This window comes from Raphanus sativus, chromosome 8, assembly GCF_000801105.2.
Source record: "Raphanus sativus cultivar WK10039 chromosome 8, ASM80110v3, whole genome shotgun sequence".
Lineage (NCBI taxonomy): Eukaryota > Viridiplantae > Streptophyta > Magnoliopsida > Brassicales > Brassicaceae > Raphanus > Raphanus sativus.
The window spans coordinates 8,032,767-8,051,983 of NC_079518.1; the positions used below are offsets into that span (position 1 = coordinate 8,032,767).

The window sequence follows — 19,217 nt, forward strand, 5'->3', positions numbered from 1 at the left end:
GAAATGGATCCTCCTCTACTTCATCCTCCTCGCCATCATCCTCCTCTCCATCATGATCATCATCTTTAAAACATTCATCAGCTTCGTCAACTTCTTCCCTTTCCTCTGAAACCGTTCTCATCTTGTTACGACTTGATACACAAAGCCGTACTCCATGCGTTTTGGTTATCTCGAGTAAGTATTGAACTTGTCTATCGTTTGTAACATGATAGGAGGGTTTCTGGAGCCATATGTTACATCATTGCTTCTGGTAATGAGTAGGTTATTCACAGACTATGTGCTCATATCCAGGTTATAATCTTCTTGATCCATTACATAAAGTTAAGCATGTGTCGGACCTTCACTCAAAAAAATATTCTCGCTCCTTGGAATTATCAACCACAAAATCCCAACAGCCATTTTTCAACGACCATTCTTCATGCAAAAAAATCAAAACTAAAGCACATTAGTAAACATAGAAAATGTATGGTAAAAAAACATTAGCTATAAAACTTTGATTAACATGAATGTTGGTAACCTCATATATCACCAATTATGTTATAAATTTCATTTAGTAGTCTCAATATTGATTAATATACATGAATTAATAAGAAAATGTTGAAAAACCTTTATAGTTTTAGAGAAAATGAAAGTTTTACTAAACATTGACGCAGACTTCAAGTGAAAATGAAAGTTTACTAAACATTTCCGGACATGTCATTTTTGAAATTGACTTTAACTGGGATGACTTACTTGTAAATCGTCAAGTTTTGTTTGTTAAAAAAAAACTTTCAGACGATTTTAAAATGATTTACTAGTAAGTCTTCTCTGGAAAAACAAAAAACTCAATATTTTATTAAAACAAGATGATTTCTTTGTAAGACGTCTCAAATTAGTTTAAATTAAATTCGAAAATAAAACTTAAATATTTAATTTTTCTCAGACGACTTACACGGAAGTCGTCTGAGATAAAAAGGTTTGACCAGAATTTCACAATAAAATCTGGACGACTTTTACTTATCCTGGACAACTTTCAAATAAGTCTTCTGAATGGACGATTTACTTATAAGTCATTTGAGAGAGAAATAAATATTTAGGTATTATTTCCAATTGCAAAACTTACCTGAGACGACTTACAAGGAAGTCATCTCGTTTTAATAAAATATTGAGTTTTTTGTTTTTCCAGAGACGAAGTCGTCCAGGAAAAGTCAAATATCTAACACAATTCGGTCAAATGAAAAACTAACCCGTTTATTTTTTTTAATATCAAAATTATATTTATAAATACTTTAATAATATCAAAAATCGTTTTTATTATCTTAGTATATTTATTATTAATTATGAAATAGTTCAATACATATCAAAATTTTAAATATATAAATTACATGTGTCACAATCATGTTAATTAACAATTTTGAAGAACCAAGTTTAATATAGTCTTTTACAAATTACTTTTCAAATATTTTTTTAGTTAGGATTTTAAAGGAAATTTTTTAAAAGAATATTATTAAATTCTTATTTTTACTATTAAATAAATTTCAAAATTAATTTATTTCAAAATTCATTTTTATCTTAGTATATATATTTTATATGATTATAAATTTTAACACATTACACAACATTAAAAGGAAAATTATTTGCAAATAATCATTTGCAATATCTTTTGTTTAGGATTTTAAAATAGAAAATTACTATTAGATAATATTTTTATTACTTTTAATAAAAAAATATCTTTTGGTAATATATTAGTATATATATTTTTAATTATGAGGTAATTAGACTCATGTCGCAATCTTAAAAAATTTATTGACACATGTAGCGATTATGTTAATTAGTAATTTTGAAGAATCAAATTTTGTATAATAAGATAATAAAAATCTTAAAATTTGAAAGTAAGCGTGAATGAAAACAAAACATTGCTAATCCCTTATATAATAAAGCGTAAATCACATTGCCAATCGAATCAGGTTTCTCGCCTCTGAATTTCTCAGAAATGGACCTGAAAAAGGTGGAACATCTGCAGCTTTCATGGAAACACCTTTATTGAGACTTTTTCTTGGACAATATTGCAACACTTATAAAATGGTTGAAGAACCTTTCAATATGTAAGTTTCTAAGACTATACTTTAAAGATTTTAAATTTTTAAATTTTAGATATCAAATTCAAATGTAAAAAAAAAACAGTTTCAGAGTTTTTTTGCTCCAATATTAGTATTATCCATTGCGTACACCAATATACATTACTTAACAACTAATTCATATCTGTTGTCATTAGTATATGACATTTAATTTATTAGTTATCAGATTTTTTTCAAAAAAAAGTCACTCCACCTCGCCAACGGTTATTCTTTCTTGACATCCACGATCACCATTTATTAACTACCATTTACTAACTACCTATATTTTAACTTATTTGTATATACTTTTTTTTTGCTAAAATTAATTTATAATATTTATTAATTTATTGAATATTAATTTATAGAGTATATATATAATAATTTATTTAGTTTTTGTTCATCATTCTACTTTTCACTCTAAAATAGAATATCACTAGAAGAACAATCAACTTATTTGTATATACTTGTGTGAGGTTTTTTTTTTTTTGTCAAGTGTGAGGTTATTCCATGATTATCTTTCAAAAGATCTCTCTTTTCTTCTTCGTCATTTTTCTTTTGCTTGACATTGAAGCTTATGACTTGCGTATTCATGCTGTATTTATTTGTACCTTCTCAATTTAATGCTCTTTATTTTTCTTTGCATGGTTCAGGTTAAAAGGTTGATGAAGATGGGTCCTTAAGTATATATACTCCCATTTCAAAACTTAATTCATCAAAAGGAAAAAAGACTCAAAGCATTGTTAGCAACGTAGGTAACAAATTAACAGTAAATATATAGTAATCTACTATATACTAGGTGTCTTCCTACACCATGTGCAATTAAAAAATATGTTTTAACAGATAAATATAAATTATATTTAATTTTTTTATTAATATTGTAAATTTTCTTTTTTTCAATCAATATTTTAATATAAAAAATATATTTTAACAGATAAATATAAAGTATATTTTAAATTATATTTAAGAATATGCATGTATATATTTAAAATTCTAATCTTAGATAGATTTTTCTATCTATTTATTTTAATTAAATATATTAAATAAATATGTAAACATTTCATAATTGTCAAAAAATAAAATTAAACAATATTTATAAAATTTGTAGTAATGATTTTATTTAATTTTTTAATTTTCTAAAAAATAAGTATACATTTTTTGAAAATTTTATAATTTAAAATATATAATTAAATGATATTTTGAAATTTTAAATGCCATAGTTGAATAGATTTATGTTAATGATGATCCATAAAATATAAATCGACAATAAATGTAATATATGAGTTATTATTATATTCTAAAAATTTACCAAAAATATAAATTGACATTAAATGTAATTGTCCATGTCATATTAATCTATAAGTCATGTCATCAATTTTAGTAGTTATGTCATATTATTTTTGTGAAAATAATTTTAGAGAAGACATGTGACAAAATCACTTCTCAAATATAGTCTAGGGGATATATAAGAAACTAATGATTTTACGATTTTTTTTTTTTTAATTTTCTAAAAAAATAGTATACGTTTTTGGAAAATTTTATAATTTAAAAATATATAATTAAATGATAATTCAAAATTTAAAATGCCATAGTTGAATACATTTATTTTAATGATGATTTCCAAAATATAAATCGACACTAATTGTAATATATGAGTTATTATCATATTTTAAAAAGTTTACCAAAAATATAATTGACATTAAATGTAATTGTCCATGTCATTTTAATCTATAAGCTATGTCATCAATTTTACTAGCTATGTCATATTATTTTTGTGAAAATGATTGAAGAAAAACATGTGGCAAAATTATTTTTTTAAATATAATCTAGGAGATACAAATTGAGTATTTACAAATATATTCAACTATTTTACAAATCTATTTATGAGTTTTATTATATACAAATTGACCGTCTTATAAAAGCAAAAACAAGTTGGACTGAATTCGAGTCGAGAAGAGAGAGAGAAGAGAGAGAGAAGCGGTGGCTCCGACGTCTGGTGGCGCGTACGCGCGCGTGCCAGCGTCGGTGGCCCTTTATAGTCGTTTTTAATCCTGTAGTTTTGCCGTGGCTTTATATCTACCGTCTTCCAACCGATATACTGGCGATTCTGGGTTAGGGTTTTGCGCTAGGAAGGGCTCGGTTCGCAGGGTTTCTTGCTCGGTCGCATCTCTGCTTTCTCTGGTTTCGTGGTGAGGGTGAGCGGCGGTAAATCGAAGAGGTTGTCGGCTTGGAGTCCTGTTTTTTTCCGGGGAGTAGAGGCTCTCTAAGCTCTACGACCGTCAGCCCTTGTTTCCGGGAGACGGTGGCTCCATCAGCACCGTCATCGCCGGCTCCTGCTTCCGAGAGGTGGTAGATCCGTTATTACTGCTCTCTTTGGCTCGGTTTTTATTTTTAGTTTCTCTTAGGTTTTTCTTTCTTTCTCTATGGGTTTGTGCTTCTTTACCTCTCTGCCTTTTGATTCTTCTCCTGTTACGGCCGTGAATGCCGGTGGTGATAGATCGATTGTAGACGGATTTATTCAGGTATCCTCATAGATGGTGGTTGGTGTGGTTGGTGTGGTGAACCTGTCGGCTTGGGATCCGGATGAGATTGATCGATGCTTTCCGGTAGAGGATCTTCCAAGCGACGAAGGTGGCGCCGGTTTCGAGTTCAGGTTGGTGCGGCGGCGTGTGTGCCAGTGAGCCGCGAAGATTAGGGTTTCACATCCTTGGGCTGTGGGATGGGCTTTGGACCCGGTTTGTAGCTTATTCATGTTTGGTTTGGCTCAGTAAAGTCTGGGCCTTGATGTAATTCGGGTGGGCTTGGCCCTTTTATATAATATTATCCAGAAGGAAAACAAAAAAATTGACCGTCTTATGCATGTTCTCTTACTTATCCTTGAAGTTCCAGGTTGTTGATGACTGCAACAAACAAAAGCGACGGAGAAGAATCATATAATGCAAATTCAACCAATATATCCTTAATATATATTAACTTTTTTTTAGTTTGCCATTTATCTTTTTACTGTATCTTAGATACTAAAAATTCAGGCCCGTCCCTTGCATAAGGCTCTTGAAGCATATGCTTTAGGCCACAATCAAATAAAGAGTTTTAGAGGCCACAGTTTAGGGATCTTTTAGTGTAGTAGTTTCAGATTGTTTGCTAATAATACTTGTGACATACGACTATAAGAGAGTTCAACTCCTATTATGTACTCTTTAAAAAACATACGTATCCTTTTCCTATTTTTTTTCTCTCAGTTGTCATATAACATATTGCTTACTTAATAATATGATACTTTTGTTGACAAAAAAGAACAATATGACTCTCTTAGATTATTTTCATTCCTTAAATAATTTTATATATCATATGTTCTATTTATTTTAAAATGAATTCTTAATCTTATTTTATTATACTACTGCTTAAATTTTATAGCTTTATATTACTAAATTTAACTGCCATAATTATAATTTTCCTTCTAAATTTAAATAAAAATATTATTATCTTGCTAAATATTTTGATTCATCCTTGAAAATATATGTATTTTAAATATTACATATGCTCTACTACTGAGTTACAAAAAAAGAATTATTCTAATATATAATTATATATATTTGATAGTAAAAATATGAGGCCACATTATGTTAATGTGCTTTAAGCCACCAAATTAATAGGGACGGCACTGTAAAAATTCAATAAATACTTTCAACAAAATTTTAAAGGATTTCATCATTTATTTTCAGCTAACTGTTTTAATATACTAAAATAATATTATTTATATTTTAAAGAAAACTTATTTATAAAACAAATAAAAATAAAATTGATAGGATAAATTTTATATTTTTTAACTACATTTAATTCTCCATAAGAATTATTATCCCTATTAGAAAATATAAGAATTTTTTTAACCCTTTATAAGTTCTAATTATTGTTTGAATGCAACACTTCTAGTCATAGGTCCCATTTTATTAAACTCTGGAACATGACTAAAATAATGTTTAGTTTTGATAAAACAGAACGTTAAAATTTTATAACCCTACCGGCCACACGGATATGGACTATTGCTTTCGGCTCATTTAAATATCCAAGAAAGAGTTTATCTATGGGCTGTACCTCTATCCGGGAGCTAGGTCTGTGTCTTTAATAGACCTGGGTTTAATCCTTTTTTTTTGAAAAAAATGAAAAAATTTATAAGCACGGATTATTTAAATGCAAGCAAAACCTTACCCATGCTATGCATAGGGTCGTAACACTAGTTCAACTTCTAATACATGAATTTTTCTTTGATGTTGGTTTTTAATTTGAATTATTAGTTTTATAAATGAAATAACTCAAAATTGTAGCTCAACTACAATACATTACAACTCAAACACAAATTCAAAATTTAAAACTAACTCATGAATGGTAATATTTTTTTAGTTATATTCATAATTCAAACTTAATCAAGAGTAACTCATGTTACCAATCCAAGCATATCAATTACTTAACTAAATCAATATATTTATTCCAGGCGCTCAGTTACTCTGGTAAACGATATTTTAATAATTTTATTTATAAAAAAAGAAAGATTTGGGTAAACTTTTAAATTCACTACACATCTAATCACTAATCAAATAATCACCTAGATAATTAATAAAATATGTTATTTTTTCAAAACAAATTCTGAAATAATTGAAAAAATTACAGCCAATTTAATGACGTTAACACCACTAACTAAACTCTAAATCCTAAACCCAAATCCTATACCCTAAATCCAAATCCTTAACCCTAAATTCAAACCATATACCTTAAATTCTAACCCCAAATTGTAAACCATAAATCCAAACTCTATATCCTAAATCCAAACCGTAAATCCTAAACTCAAACCCTAAACTTAAACTCTAGATCCTAAATCCCAATGTTGATGTTGTTGTTTTAAGGTTTAAAGTTTGGGTTTAGAGATTAGATTTGGTTTTATGATCTGGGGTTTAAGTTTAGGGTTTAGATTTAGTGTTTAGGGTTTTGGTTTAGGTTCTAGGATTTGGTATAGGGTATAGGTTTGAGTTTAGAACTTAGGGCATATTGTTTGGTTTTAGGGTTTAGGATTTAGGGTATATTGTTTGAGTTTAGAGTTTAGATTTAAAATTTAAGGTTTATAATTTAGGATTTAGGGTTTAGTTAGTGACATTAACATCATTAAATTGACAGTATTTTTTCAACTATTTCAGATTTTTTTTTTGACATCAACTATTTCAGATTTAAAAATATATATATATATATATATTGTATTAACTATATAAGTGGCTATTTGATTGGTAATTAGATATGTGGTGAATTTAACTAGGGATGAAGTCAAGTCTTATCCTTTATAAAACATACTGAATTGATAATGCCTATAGTTTTATTTGTGTTTTGTGGAAGATATTTTTTTTGAAACCTAGAATGCATGGTGTACACACATTATAACGTGTCCTTTGACTAGTATGCAGATTATTTGTTTACACTATTAGCATCGCCGATTGTTGTCCGCTCATTTTCTATCAAACTTCTTCGTCTCGTCTTCCTTTGTGTGCTGAAGACAAATGTGATGGGGGTATTCTCTAATCGGACCGTTCTCCATGGCTTCAGTAAGTAAACTGATTTTGTGCTCATATTTCGATTCAAGCAACAATCAAATAATTATTAAGCAAATTATATATATATAAAGACATGGATTTTGAGAAAGAAAAGCTCTTTCTCCACTAGACACACCTTTTCATCTACTTTTTGCTTCTTTTCCCATGTAGGTTCAATAATATGAATCCCCCAAAGAGCTGCTTGAGGTAAGTTTAAGTTTTGTGGTAACTTTGTGCTGGCATGGTCTGTTGTGGAAGAGAGCATTACCAACAATATTAAGTTTTCCTAGCAAAAAAAAAAAGCATTACCAACAAACTTTTTGCCATATATAAGAATCAACCGTAGATGCTCCAAGTCCAAGATCATGGAAGATGGAACCAAGACTACACCCACTGTTTACATCAACTGCATCGACACATTACAGTATTCCTTCGCCAGCCACCTCTCCATGGAACTCCGCCGGAAAGGTATTTCTACAAAATTTGTTAACTCCAAGGGGACTCTCGATGTGATAGAGAGAGCTAGCGCTTCAGTGGTTGTTTTCTCCAAGGACTGCTTATCCTCTGCCTCATACCTGGACAAGCTCGTGACGGTAGTACAATGCCAGAGGGAGAAAAAGATGCTGGTGGTTCCGGTATTCTATGGCATTAGTCCATCAGATGTGGTGATTCTGGAGCACGTGAGCTCGTTCTTAAAGGAGCAGATTAGAGCACTCCAGGAGATAAGAGAATTACTATTCCACCAGTCCAGGTAACTGTAGTACTTAGAGCAATTCCATTAGTGGTTGAAATGGTTGAGAGAGTATTTGATCATCATTATAATAATAATTTGCTGTAAATCTATCTTATTAAAACAGAAACATTATGTTGGACCTAACATTTATTTTGTAAGTTTTTAAATTAAATACACCTTTATACTTTATAGTTAAACATACATTAAGTCACTAATGTTTCTTTCTTTATACTACTATCCATGTTTCCAAATAATATACATATTTCTTTATACTACTATCAATGTTTCCAAACAATATATTTTTATACTACTATCAATGTTTCCAAATAATACAATAATTAATCTTAGTTATTTTATATCTATCATTTTCTCTTTAAAATTTTGTAAAAACGTCATAATTTCATAAATTACAAAATAGTGAACTTTAAAATTTCGATTATAAGATTACAAATTATGAAACTATTACAATTTAAATCCAATTAGATTACATATCGGTCATCCATCAGTTCAATCAGTTAGTCTCGGGTTTTAGTGATTTTTAATATGAATATTTTAAAAAACATAAATTGAATTGTCAGATCTCCGGATTAACCGGTATAATCACAATCGGGTTGAATTTAAAAATACTGATTTAAATGCAAAAATATTTTAAATACACACTCTTTATAAATAACCAAAATATTTGTTAAATTATTAGTGAAATTTTTCATCGTAAAATATAGTAATTACTTAAAGCAAATAAAAAAAGGCTAAGCTAGTTATAATAGGCCAACTGGACATACGTAGCTTTAATTTGTTGCAAAAGTACCTGAAAAAAAAAAGTGTCTTCTTATCTCTCTTCATCATGTATTTATCTCACTTACTTTTTCATTTTCCAAATACTTTTAGTTGTCAGATACTTTATTAGATACACGTGTCTTTAGAACAGAAAATTATAACGAAATATAAGAAACATTTTCTTAAATTTTAATTAAAAAAATTAAGAACCGATTCTTAAATAATTAGATTTATTTTTAAAAGTTAAAGACTACATCAAATTTCTATAAATTAGCTTTATTTTCTTATGTATTTTAAGTAAAAAAACTAAAGCTCTGCTGGCCGTATAATCTATAAAAAAAAAAAATTAGTGAAACAAACTGATTAATAAATTTTTCAACAAATAACAAATGATATTTCCATCCGGATCAAAAAATAAAACGTAGTAGAGTTTTAATAAGTCTCTAGGATAAAACATGCGCTATGCGTATGGTGAACTTATATAATAAAAATTAAAACTATATAGTATTGACAAATTAAATATGTATATGTGTTTTAATTTTTTAAGATGCATACAATTGTGTTTTCTTTATATAATTATTTACATGTTGGTTTGAGCATTCGTAATTATAATAGTGGACCAAAATCTATTTTGAATTTATAATGAGCTTGATAGATTTGAACTTATAATTTTTATCACCCTGTTTATATTTATAAAAATCGTAATATGGTCATCAAGTGAATTTTATTACAAAAGCATGTTTTACAATTTTTTTAATACTTTACTTTAACATCATGAAGAATTATTTTAATGGTTTTAGAACCAGCATTTTAGTATTGTTTTCAAAATCAAATTATTTTAACCTTAATCTTCTACATAGTTTTGAAGAGTTTCAATTGGACGACTAAATTGATGCAGCATATTTTCTTGTTTTAAGTCATTGATATATATATATATATATTTATATATATATATATATATATATATATTTAATTTGAATATTTGTTAAATAAAAATCAATATTAATATAATTTTATGATTGTTTGTATCTTGTTATAATAAAACAAATTAAGCAATTGATCACAAAATTTTCAAAATAGGATTTTAAAATTTTTAATAATTTATGGTTGTTTAGAAAATCAAAATATAACATATAAAAAAAATCTAATTTTTATTAGATGGTTAATGTGATTGTTTAATATCTTTTAATAATATAAAGTTAAACAAAAAGAGTTAAGATACAAAAATTGTTATCAAATATTTATTATTCATAATCATTAGTCGTCATATATATGTTAATATTATTAGGTTATTTTATAGCTTTTATTTAAGGAAAGTGTGAGAATATTATTTTGAATACTATTTGTCGATTTGATAGTTAGCTTAATAAAGAATATAATATAAATTAAGATGGATCCGTAACTACAAAATAATGTTGTAATGTTTCTCAATTAAATATATAAGAGATGTTAAACCATTGATCGTTATTTTTTAACAGAATAATTTTAACAGTTTTAATTTTATAGCTAAACTGACTGTTTAATTTATTTTAATAATATAAAATTATACAAAAAATGATAGAAGATATACAAATTGTTATCGAATCTTATGTATAAGAACCATTAATTTTCATATATATATTAGTGATATTTAGTAATTCTGTAACTTTTATTTAAGGGATAAGAAAAACAATTTATAGAAATTATATTTAATCAATTTTTAATTGACTGTGTAAGTGACACCTGGCGAAATTAGTGTGAATGTATTAAAGTCAATGATTTTCTTTGAGTTTAATGCGAACAGGGAGGAATTGGACGATTCTGAACTTGTTGATGAGATTGTCAAAAGTGTTTATGAGAAACTCTTTCCCATGGGAAAAATTGGAATCAACACGAGGCTGCTGGAGTTTGAGAACTTGGTTTGCAAGCAACCATGGGGTATCCGTCGCATAGGAATATGGGGAATGCCTGGCATTGGCAAGACAACGCTTGCTAAGGCAGTTTTTGACCATATATCTGGAAGCTATGAAGCTTCTTGTTTTATCAAACATTTTGACAAAGATTTCCATGAGAAGGGACTTCATTCTTTGTTGGAGGAACATTTTGGGAAAATTTTGAAAAAATTGCCTTGCCTCCCTAGGGACAAGTTTAACAAGAAGAGAACTCTTGTTGTTCTGGATGATGTGCAGAGTCCGTCAGTTGCCGAGTCTTTCCTCAGAGGGTTTCCTTGGTTTAGCCCGGGAAGCCTAATCATCATAACTTCAAGAGATAAACAAGTGTACCGCCATTGTCAGATAAATCATGTCTATGAGGTTCGGAGCTTAAACGAGAAGGAATCTCTGCAGCTATTCTCTCAGCGTGCATTTGGAGAAGACATAAGAGATCAAGAACTCCTGAAACTGTCAATGGAAGTGATAGATTATGCTAACGGAAATCCATTCGCTCTCAGCTTTTACGGAAAAGAGCTCAAGGGAAAGAAACCGTCAGAAATGAAGACCACGTTCCTCAAACTCAAGCGGCCCACGCCAGATAAGATTCATGATTTATTCAAGAGAAGCTACGAAGAACTTAATGATAGCGAGAAGGACATTTTTCTGGACGTTGCTTGTTTCTTCAATGGAGAAGATGTTGACTATGTTATGCAGCTGCTTGAGGGATGTGGTTTTCTTCCACATGTTGGGATTGATGTTCTTGTGGAGAAGTGTCTGGTGACTATTTCAGACAACAGAGTAAACATGCATAATCTCATCCAAGACTTTGGCCGAGAAATCATCAACGAGAGGCTTAGCAGACTGTGGGAACCTTGGAGCATCAAATCTCTACTTGAAGATGACGAATTCAAAGAAGAACGTGCACTGGTCAGTCATATTCTAGCAAATTTTATAATGCAAAACTATTTTATTAGTTAGCCAACTTATCTGCTTCGCTTGTATATATATATATATTTCAGGAGACTGAAGACATAGAAGGAATATCTCTGGACATATCGAATTTACTCTTTGATGTGAAGCCCACTGCTTTTAATAATATGCTAAGCCTTAGATTACTGAAGATTTATTGTTCCAGTTATGAAAAAGATAGTGGACTCCGCCTTCCAAAAGGACTTGAGTCTCTTCCTAATGAGCTAAGACTTCTCCACTGGGAGAACTATCCTTTGCAATCCTTACCACAAGACTTCGACCCATGCCACCTTGTAGAACTCAATTTGTCTTCCAGTCAGCTTCAGAAACTTTGGGAAGGAACCAAGGTAGGCAAACTACTAATTTAGTCTTTTTTATCAACTTTATGTTTATTCCTTTTTCTAATTATAATGTTCTGTTCAGAATCTCAAGATGTTGAAGATGGTTAAGCTTTGTCATTCCCAGCAGCTGACTGAGATAGACGATATATGTAAAGCTCAAAATATCGAGAAAATAGATCTACAAGGCTGCACAAAGTTGCAGAGGTTTCCAGCCACGGGTCATTTACAGCATCTCCGAGTTGTGAACCTTTCAGACTGCAACGAGATCACAAACTTGCCTGAGCTTTCATCAAATATTGAGGAATTACATCTCCAGGGAACTAGCATAGGAGAGTTACCAGTATCCATTCTCTCCCTCTTCAAACAAGCTAAGTTGAACCGAGAGCTTTCCAATCTTATAACAAATTACTCAGGTGTTTCAAGTGACTTAGAAGATAGCCTGGTCAGACTCATCGTACCAAATCCGTGCAAACTTGTTTTCCTGAATATGAAATATTGTTCTCATTTGAAGAGACTACCTCAAATGGTTGATATAGAATCTCTTCAAGTTCTTGATCTGTCTGGATGCTCGGAGCTCGAGGTTATCGGGGGTCTCCCAAGCAACCTGAAGGAGCTATATGTTAATGGCACTTCCATAGAAGAACTTCCACAGCTTCCCTTGAGTATAGAAATTTTGAATGCACATGGTTGTGTGTCTCTTATTTCAATTCCTTTTGATTTCAAGCGGCTTCCTAGGTACTACACATTCAGCAATTGCTTTGATCTCTCTCCAGAAGAGGTCAGCGAATTTGTAGAGAACGCTCTGGATAATGTGGAAAGCATTGCCAGAGAGTGTCAGCAGGTACCTCTCTCTCTCTCTCTCACACACACACACACACACACACACACACACACACATTGTTGTATCTGATTTATATTGGCTTGCGGCTACAGGAACTCAGCAAATCACTGGCTTTCAGCTTCACTGTGCCTTCACCTACGAGTACATATTTCACATGTGATTTGCAACCAGGCTCTTCCGTGATGATACAGCTGAATTCTTCTAGAAGAAGCACGCTAGGATTTGCTATTTTTGTCCAAGTTTCGTTTTCAGAGGATTACCAAGAGGCTAGTGGTTTCGGAATTAGTTGTGTTTGCAGATGGAAAGACAATAAATGCGTCTCTCATTGGATGGAGAAAAGTTTTCATTGTTGGACTCCAGAGGAAGGTCTTCAGATGGATCACACGTTTGTCTTCTGTGATTTCAATATGCATCCGAGTACTTGTGAAGAAAATGATGACCCTAGTATATTAGCTGGTCTTCTCGTCTTTGAATTCTTTACTCTTAACAAGCAGGAGAAGATTCTAGATGAGAGTTGTACAGTCAAGAAATGTGGAGTCCATGTGTTTACTGCTGCAAGTGAAGATGCGAGTTCCAACATAACTCGGCCGATTACGTCCTCGAATCACCAGCATAAGCTTTTTTATCAGGAAGTTGAGCAAGTGTTGAGGGTCATCTATGATGATTTAGACGAGAAGAATATAAATGTATTTCATTACATCACAAGTCTGTTCAATGATGAGGATGATGATTTATTGGCAGCGCTTATAGCTAGCATTGGTGTGCGGATTAGTTATGTTCCCGGGGTCGACTTAGCTAGTAAGTATCTGCTAAATATGTCTCCCCATGGTATTTCTATACTACATGGTATACTAGAGAAAATAAGTAGAGAGATTACAGATAAACAATCCGTCCACATGGCTTCTTCTTCTTCTTCTTCTTGCATTTGGAAATACGATATCTTCATAAGTTTTAGCGAGGAAGATGACCGCAGTAATAAAATCAGCCACCTTCTTCCGAAACTCGAATGCAAAATGAAGAGAAGCAATAAGTCGGTAGGCCCAGAGCTTGTAAAAGAAATAAGAGAATCGAAGGGTTTGATTGTTGTGCTCTCAAAGAACTACGCTTCTTCGACTAGGTGCTTGGATCAGTTGGTAGAGATTATAAAGTCCAAGGAAGAGTTGGCTCAAACGGTGGTGCCAATCTTCTACGACGTGGTTCCTTCTCATGTTAGAGAACAGACTGGAGACTTTGGAAGGGTCTTTGAAAACACGTGCATGGGAAAATCAGAGGATGAGAAACAGAAATGGGTGCAAGCTTTGACTGATGTAGCTAATATCGCACGAGTGGATGCTCGAAAGAGGTATGTTTTGGTCCCATTTGTTATAAGATCTTTAATGTCTCATACGAGTGATCAAGAGTTTGTTGGATTCCAAGTCCGATGTAATTTTGTAACTATTAGAATAACATTGAATCATTTAATTGATAGATTTAGCAATATATATAGCGCACAACATAATAATAGTTCATGGATGTTCATATAATTTTTAATACATTATTATTGTAAAAGTGTGAGGTGATATTTTATTGTGTAATCGTTTTTAACAAATTAATCACTAAGACCTCTTGTTTTATGGTTGTGATGATAATTGTGCATGTCAGGTATAATGAAGCAAACATGAAAAAGAATGTGGGTCACTCGCAGACCCAACGCCGGAGAGAAGTATGGGCTTGGGGTCTGGGAAAGGCGTATCAATTTGCAGGGTCAGTTTTTGAGAAAGAGAGCTTGCCAGCGTTGTTGCTAACTACTGTTTATAAACCCTGTCATTCTGCTAGGTTTGATTCTAGCCTTTTGACTTTTTATTTCAATATTTTTTTGTCGATTATTTCAATATTCTAAAAGATTAATAATTAAGATGGGAATTTTTTGTTGTTGTTGGTGCATATAGGCCTATACTTATCAGACTCCTCTCGGGTTTCTTCAAGGTTTGTTCTATCATCCTTCTTTTCATCACTGTTCGCCCTTTCAAAAATTGAGGTTTGTTTCTATTAAAAATCCTTTAGTTCCGATTAAAAGATGAACTTTTATTTTTTTCAAAAAATTCTTTCCATAAGGTTTCATTGTTTCCAAAATTATTTTTTTCTTTGCCAAATTCATATTTTTTATTTTGGAATATAATTTAAAATATATATGTATTCTGATACAATAGTATATAATTACAAAATAGTTATAGAAAACTGATTTTATGATGAATCATATTTTTGTTTTTCAGATTCATATGTTAAGCTGTATAAAGCTTAAAATATATTTGATACTTAGCTGATGAAGAAGTCTTTAGGGCAAACACCTAACACTTTTATAAGCATTTGTTTCAAAAAAAATTAAAATTTATTTTATAATAAAAGGATTTTTTTAAAATATAAACCAAAAATATATTAAAAAGAATATTGTAGTTTAGTTTTTCACGCAGAAATAATTAACAAAAATATGTTTTTGGTTTCTAAATAAAAATAAAAAGTTGTTCTACTTTTTTATATGAACATCATATAAAATAAGTATTGTGAAAATATAAACTTGAGTCTACCATTTAAATATCAAAGTCATTTGAAATCTCATTAATAAATTTGTTGGTAACTATCTGCATAAAGCCCTTTCTCAAAAAAAATATTATCTCTATAATATTATTTAAGAAGTAAATTTCATATGTATTGTCCTTACGATTAATTACAATGATATCTTTAATGACATTAAAATGATAATTAATGCTATTATTAACATTTTTTATAATTCTTAATTTTTTATATTTCAGTCTAAGTTCTTTAGATTGGTTTTCAAATCACATATATAAAAGGTAATAGCTATATATATATGAATTCATAAAGAGGAAATTTCATAAATAATAAAATTCATATTTCAAAATATAATTTTTCTTTAAAACATAATCTCTAACAACATAACAGATTTTTTGAGATACTTTTTCAAGATTTAAATTATAATTATAATTTTTTTTGTTAATTTTGTTTCCTTTAAACTAGTAATATCTAATTATAGAGTAAAAGTAGAGGATTTCTATTTCTTTTCTATCCATAGAAGAAAAAACCGCGATCTCTATTTTATATTGATAAAACAAAATTAAAGTAATTTTACCTATAATATTATTATAAATACAAATATAGAGGTGAGTAAGAGGTGTTCTTATAAGAAGCATTAAGGTATTTTCTTAAGTATACTACTAGGACTAGTGTAATTGTAAACGAGAGCAAGACTTCATTTGTTTTCATTCTTATAAACAAGTGACATACTCGACTTTATATAGAGCCAAAACCACGGAGTCTATTAAGTCTCTCACAGATAATAGCTCTCACAGATCATACGATCAACAACGGGGCAAATCCTCGGCGTTGAATATAGCCGCGGAGGTGGAGAAGAGATCGTGTCCGGGACGTCACCTTTACATGGGTTGCCGGAGGATATCATCGTCAAAATAATATCGTTTACCAGTCCACGTGACGCGTGGAACGTTACTTTGGTTTCGAAATTTTTTGAATCTGCCGCCAAGGACGATAAGGTATGGGAGAAGTTTCTTCCGCCGGAGTATTCTTCTCTGATTCCTCAATCAATAAATTTCTCATCGAAAGAAGAAGTATATTCCTATCTTTGCGATCATTTTTTGATCGAGGATGGCAAAAAGGTAAGGATGGTTGTATTTTAATTAAAATATGTACAGTTTCTCACTGGAATCGTACTGGCAAAAGTATCATCTTCTATATATTCCTATTGAATATTTCTGACTGTTTTGAGGTTTTTGCTTTCCGATAATCAAAGAGCTTCTGGTTAGAGAAAGAGAGTGGGAAAAGGTGTTTCATGCTATCTGCTAGGGAACTCGCGATAACATGGGCAGATACTCAGGAGAGAAGGCAGAGAGTAAGCACTGGGTGCATATGCACCTAATTTTCTTTTTTCTTTCATATTTAGTACAATTACAAGGAACAGTTAGAAATTTAGAAAATTTAATTTTAGGGCATCAAATAATATTTTCTTTAGTTAGTGCCTCCATTAGTATCGAGCTCTGGATTCAACCCTGAAATACTGTTGTAGTTTGCTGAACTCTGCTAAGGGCTAAGAGCATCTCCATCAATGAACCCCTCTTGGGGTTCATATTTTTGATTTCTTATTATTAAATTTTTTCTTTTTTTTTTGATTTTCTTAAAAAAAAAAAAAAAAAAAAAAAAATTTAGACCAGAGTGGGCCGCCACGTGTCGTGGGGCCCGCGCTACAGTGAAGAGGCGAGTTCACTGCAGTGAACTTTCAAAAGACAGGTTGAGATCTTTATAATATTTTAATATTTTTTTTTTTCGAAAAGCGTGTGAACCTCTCCATTGAACCCTCAATGGAGATGCTCTAACACACGTTGTACTATTTTTTTCTTAGCTCTTTCTCACTTGGCTTCTTTTGAGCCAATCTCTCACTCTCTTTCTCTAGTTATGTGTTTCACATCTCTATTTTGTATTTGTTTGTGAAACAAGAACATTTAAAGCTACAAAGTTATTTTGATCCAACTCTTTCTCTTAGATTAAGTTGGATAGTTCACAACATTACACACATACATATTTATAGTAGACTACTTAGTACATTCATTTACACGCTCTTACATTTTTTTAGTCCATGCCTTTATGTAAATAGACTACTCTTACAAACAAGCTTTACTAACTCCAATTTATTTTTTCTTCTTCATGCAACTTATGGTTACATTCTAAGTCTCTTTTGTTTCTTTTGCTTATTCTTTGTTGTTGTTCTTCTCACTAATTCTCCTTTATTCTTCTTTTGCAGGCTTTAAACAAAGATTCAATCTCAACAGATACTAGAATGTATTGGGATTGGATTTCAATTCCTGAGGCTAGGTACTCATTTTCCTTTGTTACCTTAGTATTAATTTGTTTGTAGTGAGTCGTTTGGTGATAACTGATCAAATCAAAAATTTGTTCTATTTCGTTGTAATGCAGGTTTAGAAAAGTAGTTGAGCTTCTTTATGTATATTGGTTTGCAATTCGAGCCAAGACTAGTTCTCGCCTTCTATCTCCCGGAACTCGTTACTCGGCTTACATTGTGTTCATGACGAATGACGAAAGTGATGGATTCCTGAATATGCCGGTAGAAGTTGAATTAAATTTGGTGGGAAAAGAATTTTCCAAAAGATCCATATACTTTGTTGTTGAGCCTACGGATCGAAGGAGAGAGCAAGAAAAAAATGACGTAGTGAAACCAAAGTGGAGAAAAGATGGCTGGATGGAAGCGGAGCTTGGTGATTTCTTCAATGAAGAAAGTTGTGATGAAATCGAGTTATATCTTCATGAAATTGAATCTCTTCATCGGAAAAGTGGTTTGATCATTCAAGGAGTTGAATTTCGCCCTCAACGGTAAACACGATTTTGTGCGATGTAAGAAATCCTTCGGGCCTACTTTTGTTTGTTTCAGTTTCATGTCTGAGCAAAGTGTGAAAAACTTTACTATATTGTCACATGTATTGTAACGTGATAAAGAATTTGCTACCCTTGTACACTTTATTGTAATGTATTGCATTGTTCGTTCGATGTAAGAAATGGTAAACTTTATTGTATTGTAACGTGCTAAAGATTCTGTTACCTCTCTTAATCCAGTCACATTCCCCGAGAAGAAGTGCCTCTATATATCTCTTCTCACTAACATTATCAAGGTGAAAAGTCTGACTTCTTGGTTCACATTATCGTCTCTCAACAACTCTCTCACGATCGAGTTGTGACTCTGTTCCGATTCAGCATGCAGTTTTTCCACATTTGACGGACATCATGAAGGAAACACCAGGCCGTCTAGTGGAACGGTCGAACATGATCCAAATAAAAAAAATTAAAAAATTAAGATTTTTGAAATTAAATATATAAATTATAATATAAAACTCTAAATTTTTTAAAAATAGCATTAATTTTTTGAACTTATAATTTCAAAAATGTTATAAATAAAGCT

The 19,217-nt window shown here is 30.9% G+C and overlaps 1 protein-coding gene across 2 annotated transcripts; it reads left to right on the forward strand.

Moving 5' to 3' along the window:
• The first annotated feature begins 7,532 nt into the window (after positions 1-7,532).
• On the forward strand, positions 7,533-18,834 carry LOC108837045 (disease resistance protein RRS1B-like). 2 transcript variants are annotated; one of them, XM_056991792.1, is made up of 13 exons: positions 7,534-7,678; positions 7,838-7,873; positions 8,001-8,417; positions 10,960-12,013; positions 12,106-12,402; positions 12,479-13,237; positions 13,330-14,579; positions 14,879-15,052; positions 15,166-15,202; positions 16,585-16,908; positions 17,043-17,141; positions 18,048-18,118; positions 18,221-18,834. In XM_056991792.1, exons 2-13 carry the CDS (start codon positions 7,848-7,850, stop codon positions 18,636-18,638), a joined length of 4,926 nt encoding a protein of 1,641 aa, XP_056847772.1. In that variant the 5' UTR covers positions 7,534-7,678; positions 7,838-7,847; the 3' UTR covers positions 18,639-18,834. The 2 variants fall into 2 exon arrangements, with proteins under 2 accessions (XP_056847773.1, XP_056847772.1); XM_056991793.1 differs by lacking the exons at positions 17,043-17,141; positions 18,048-18,118; positions 18,221-18,834 and having other exon boundaries at positions 7,533-7,678; positions 16,534-16,650.
• Positions 18,835-19,217: the final 383 nt, after the last annotated feature.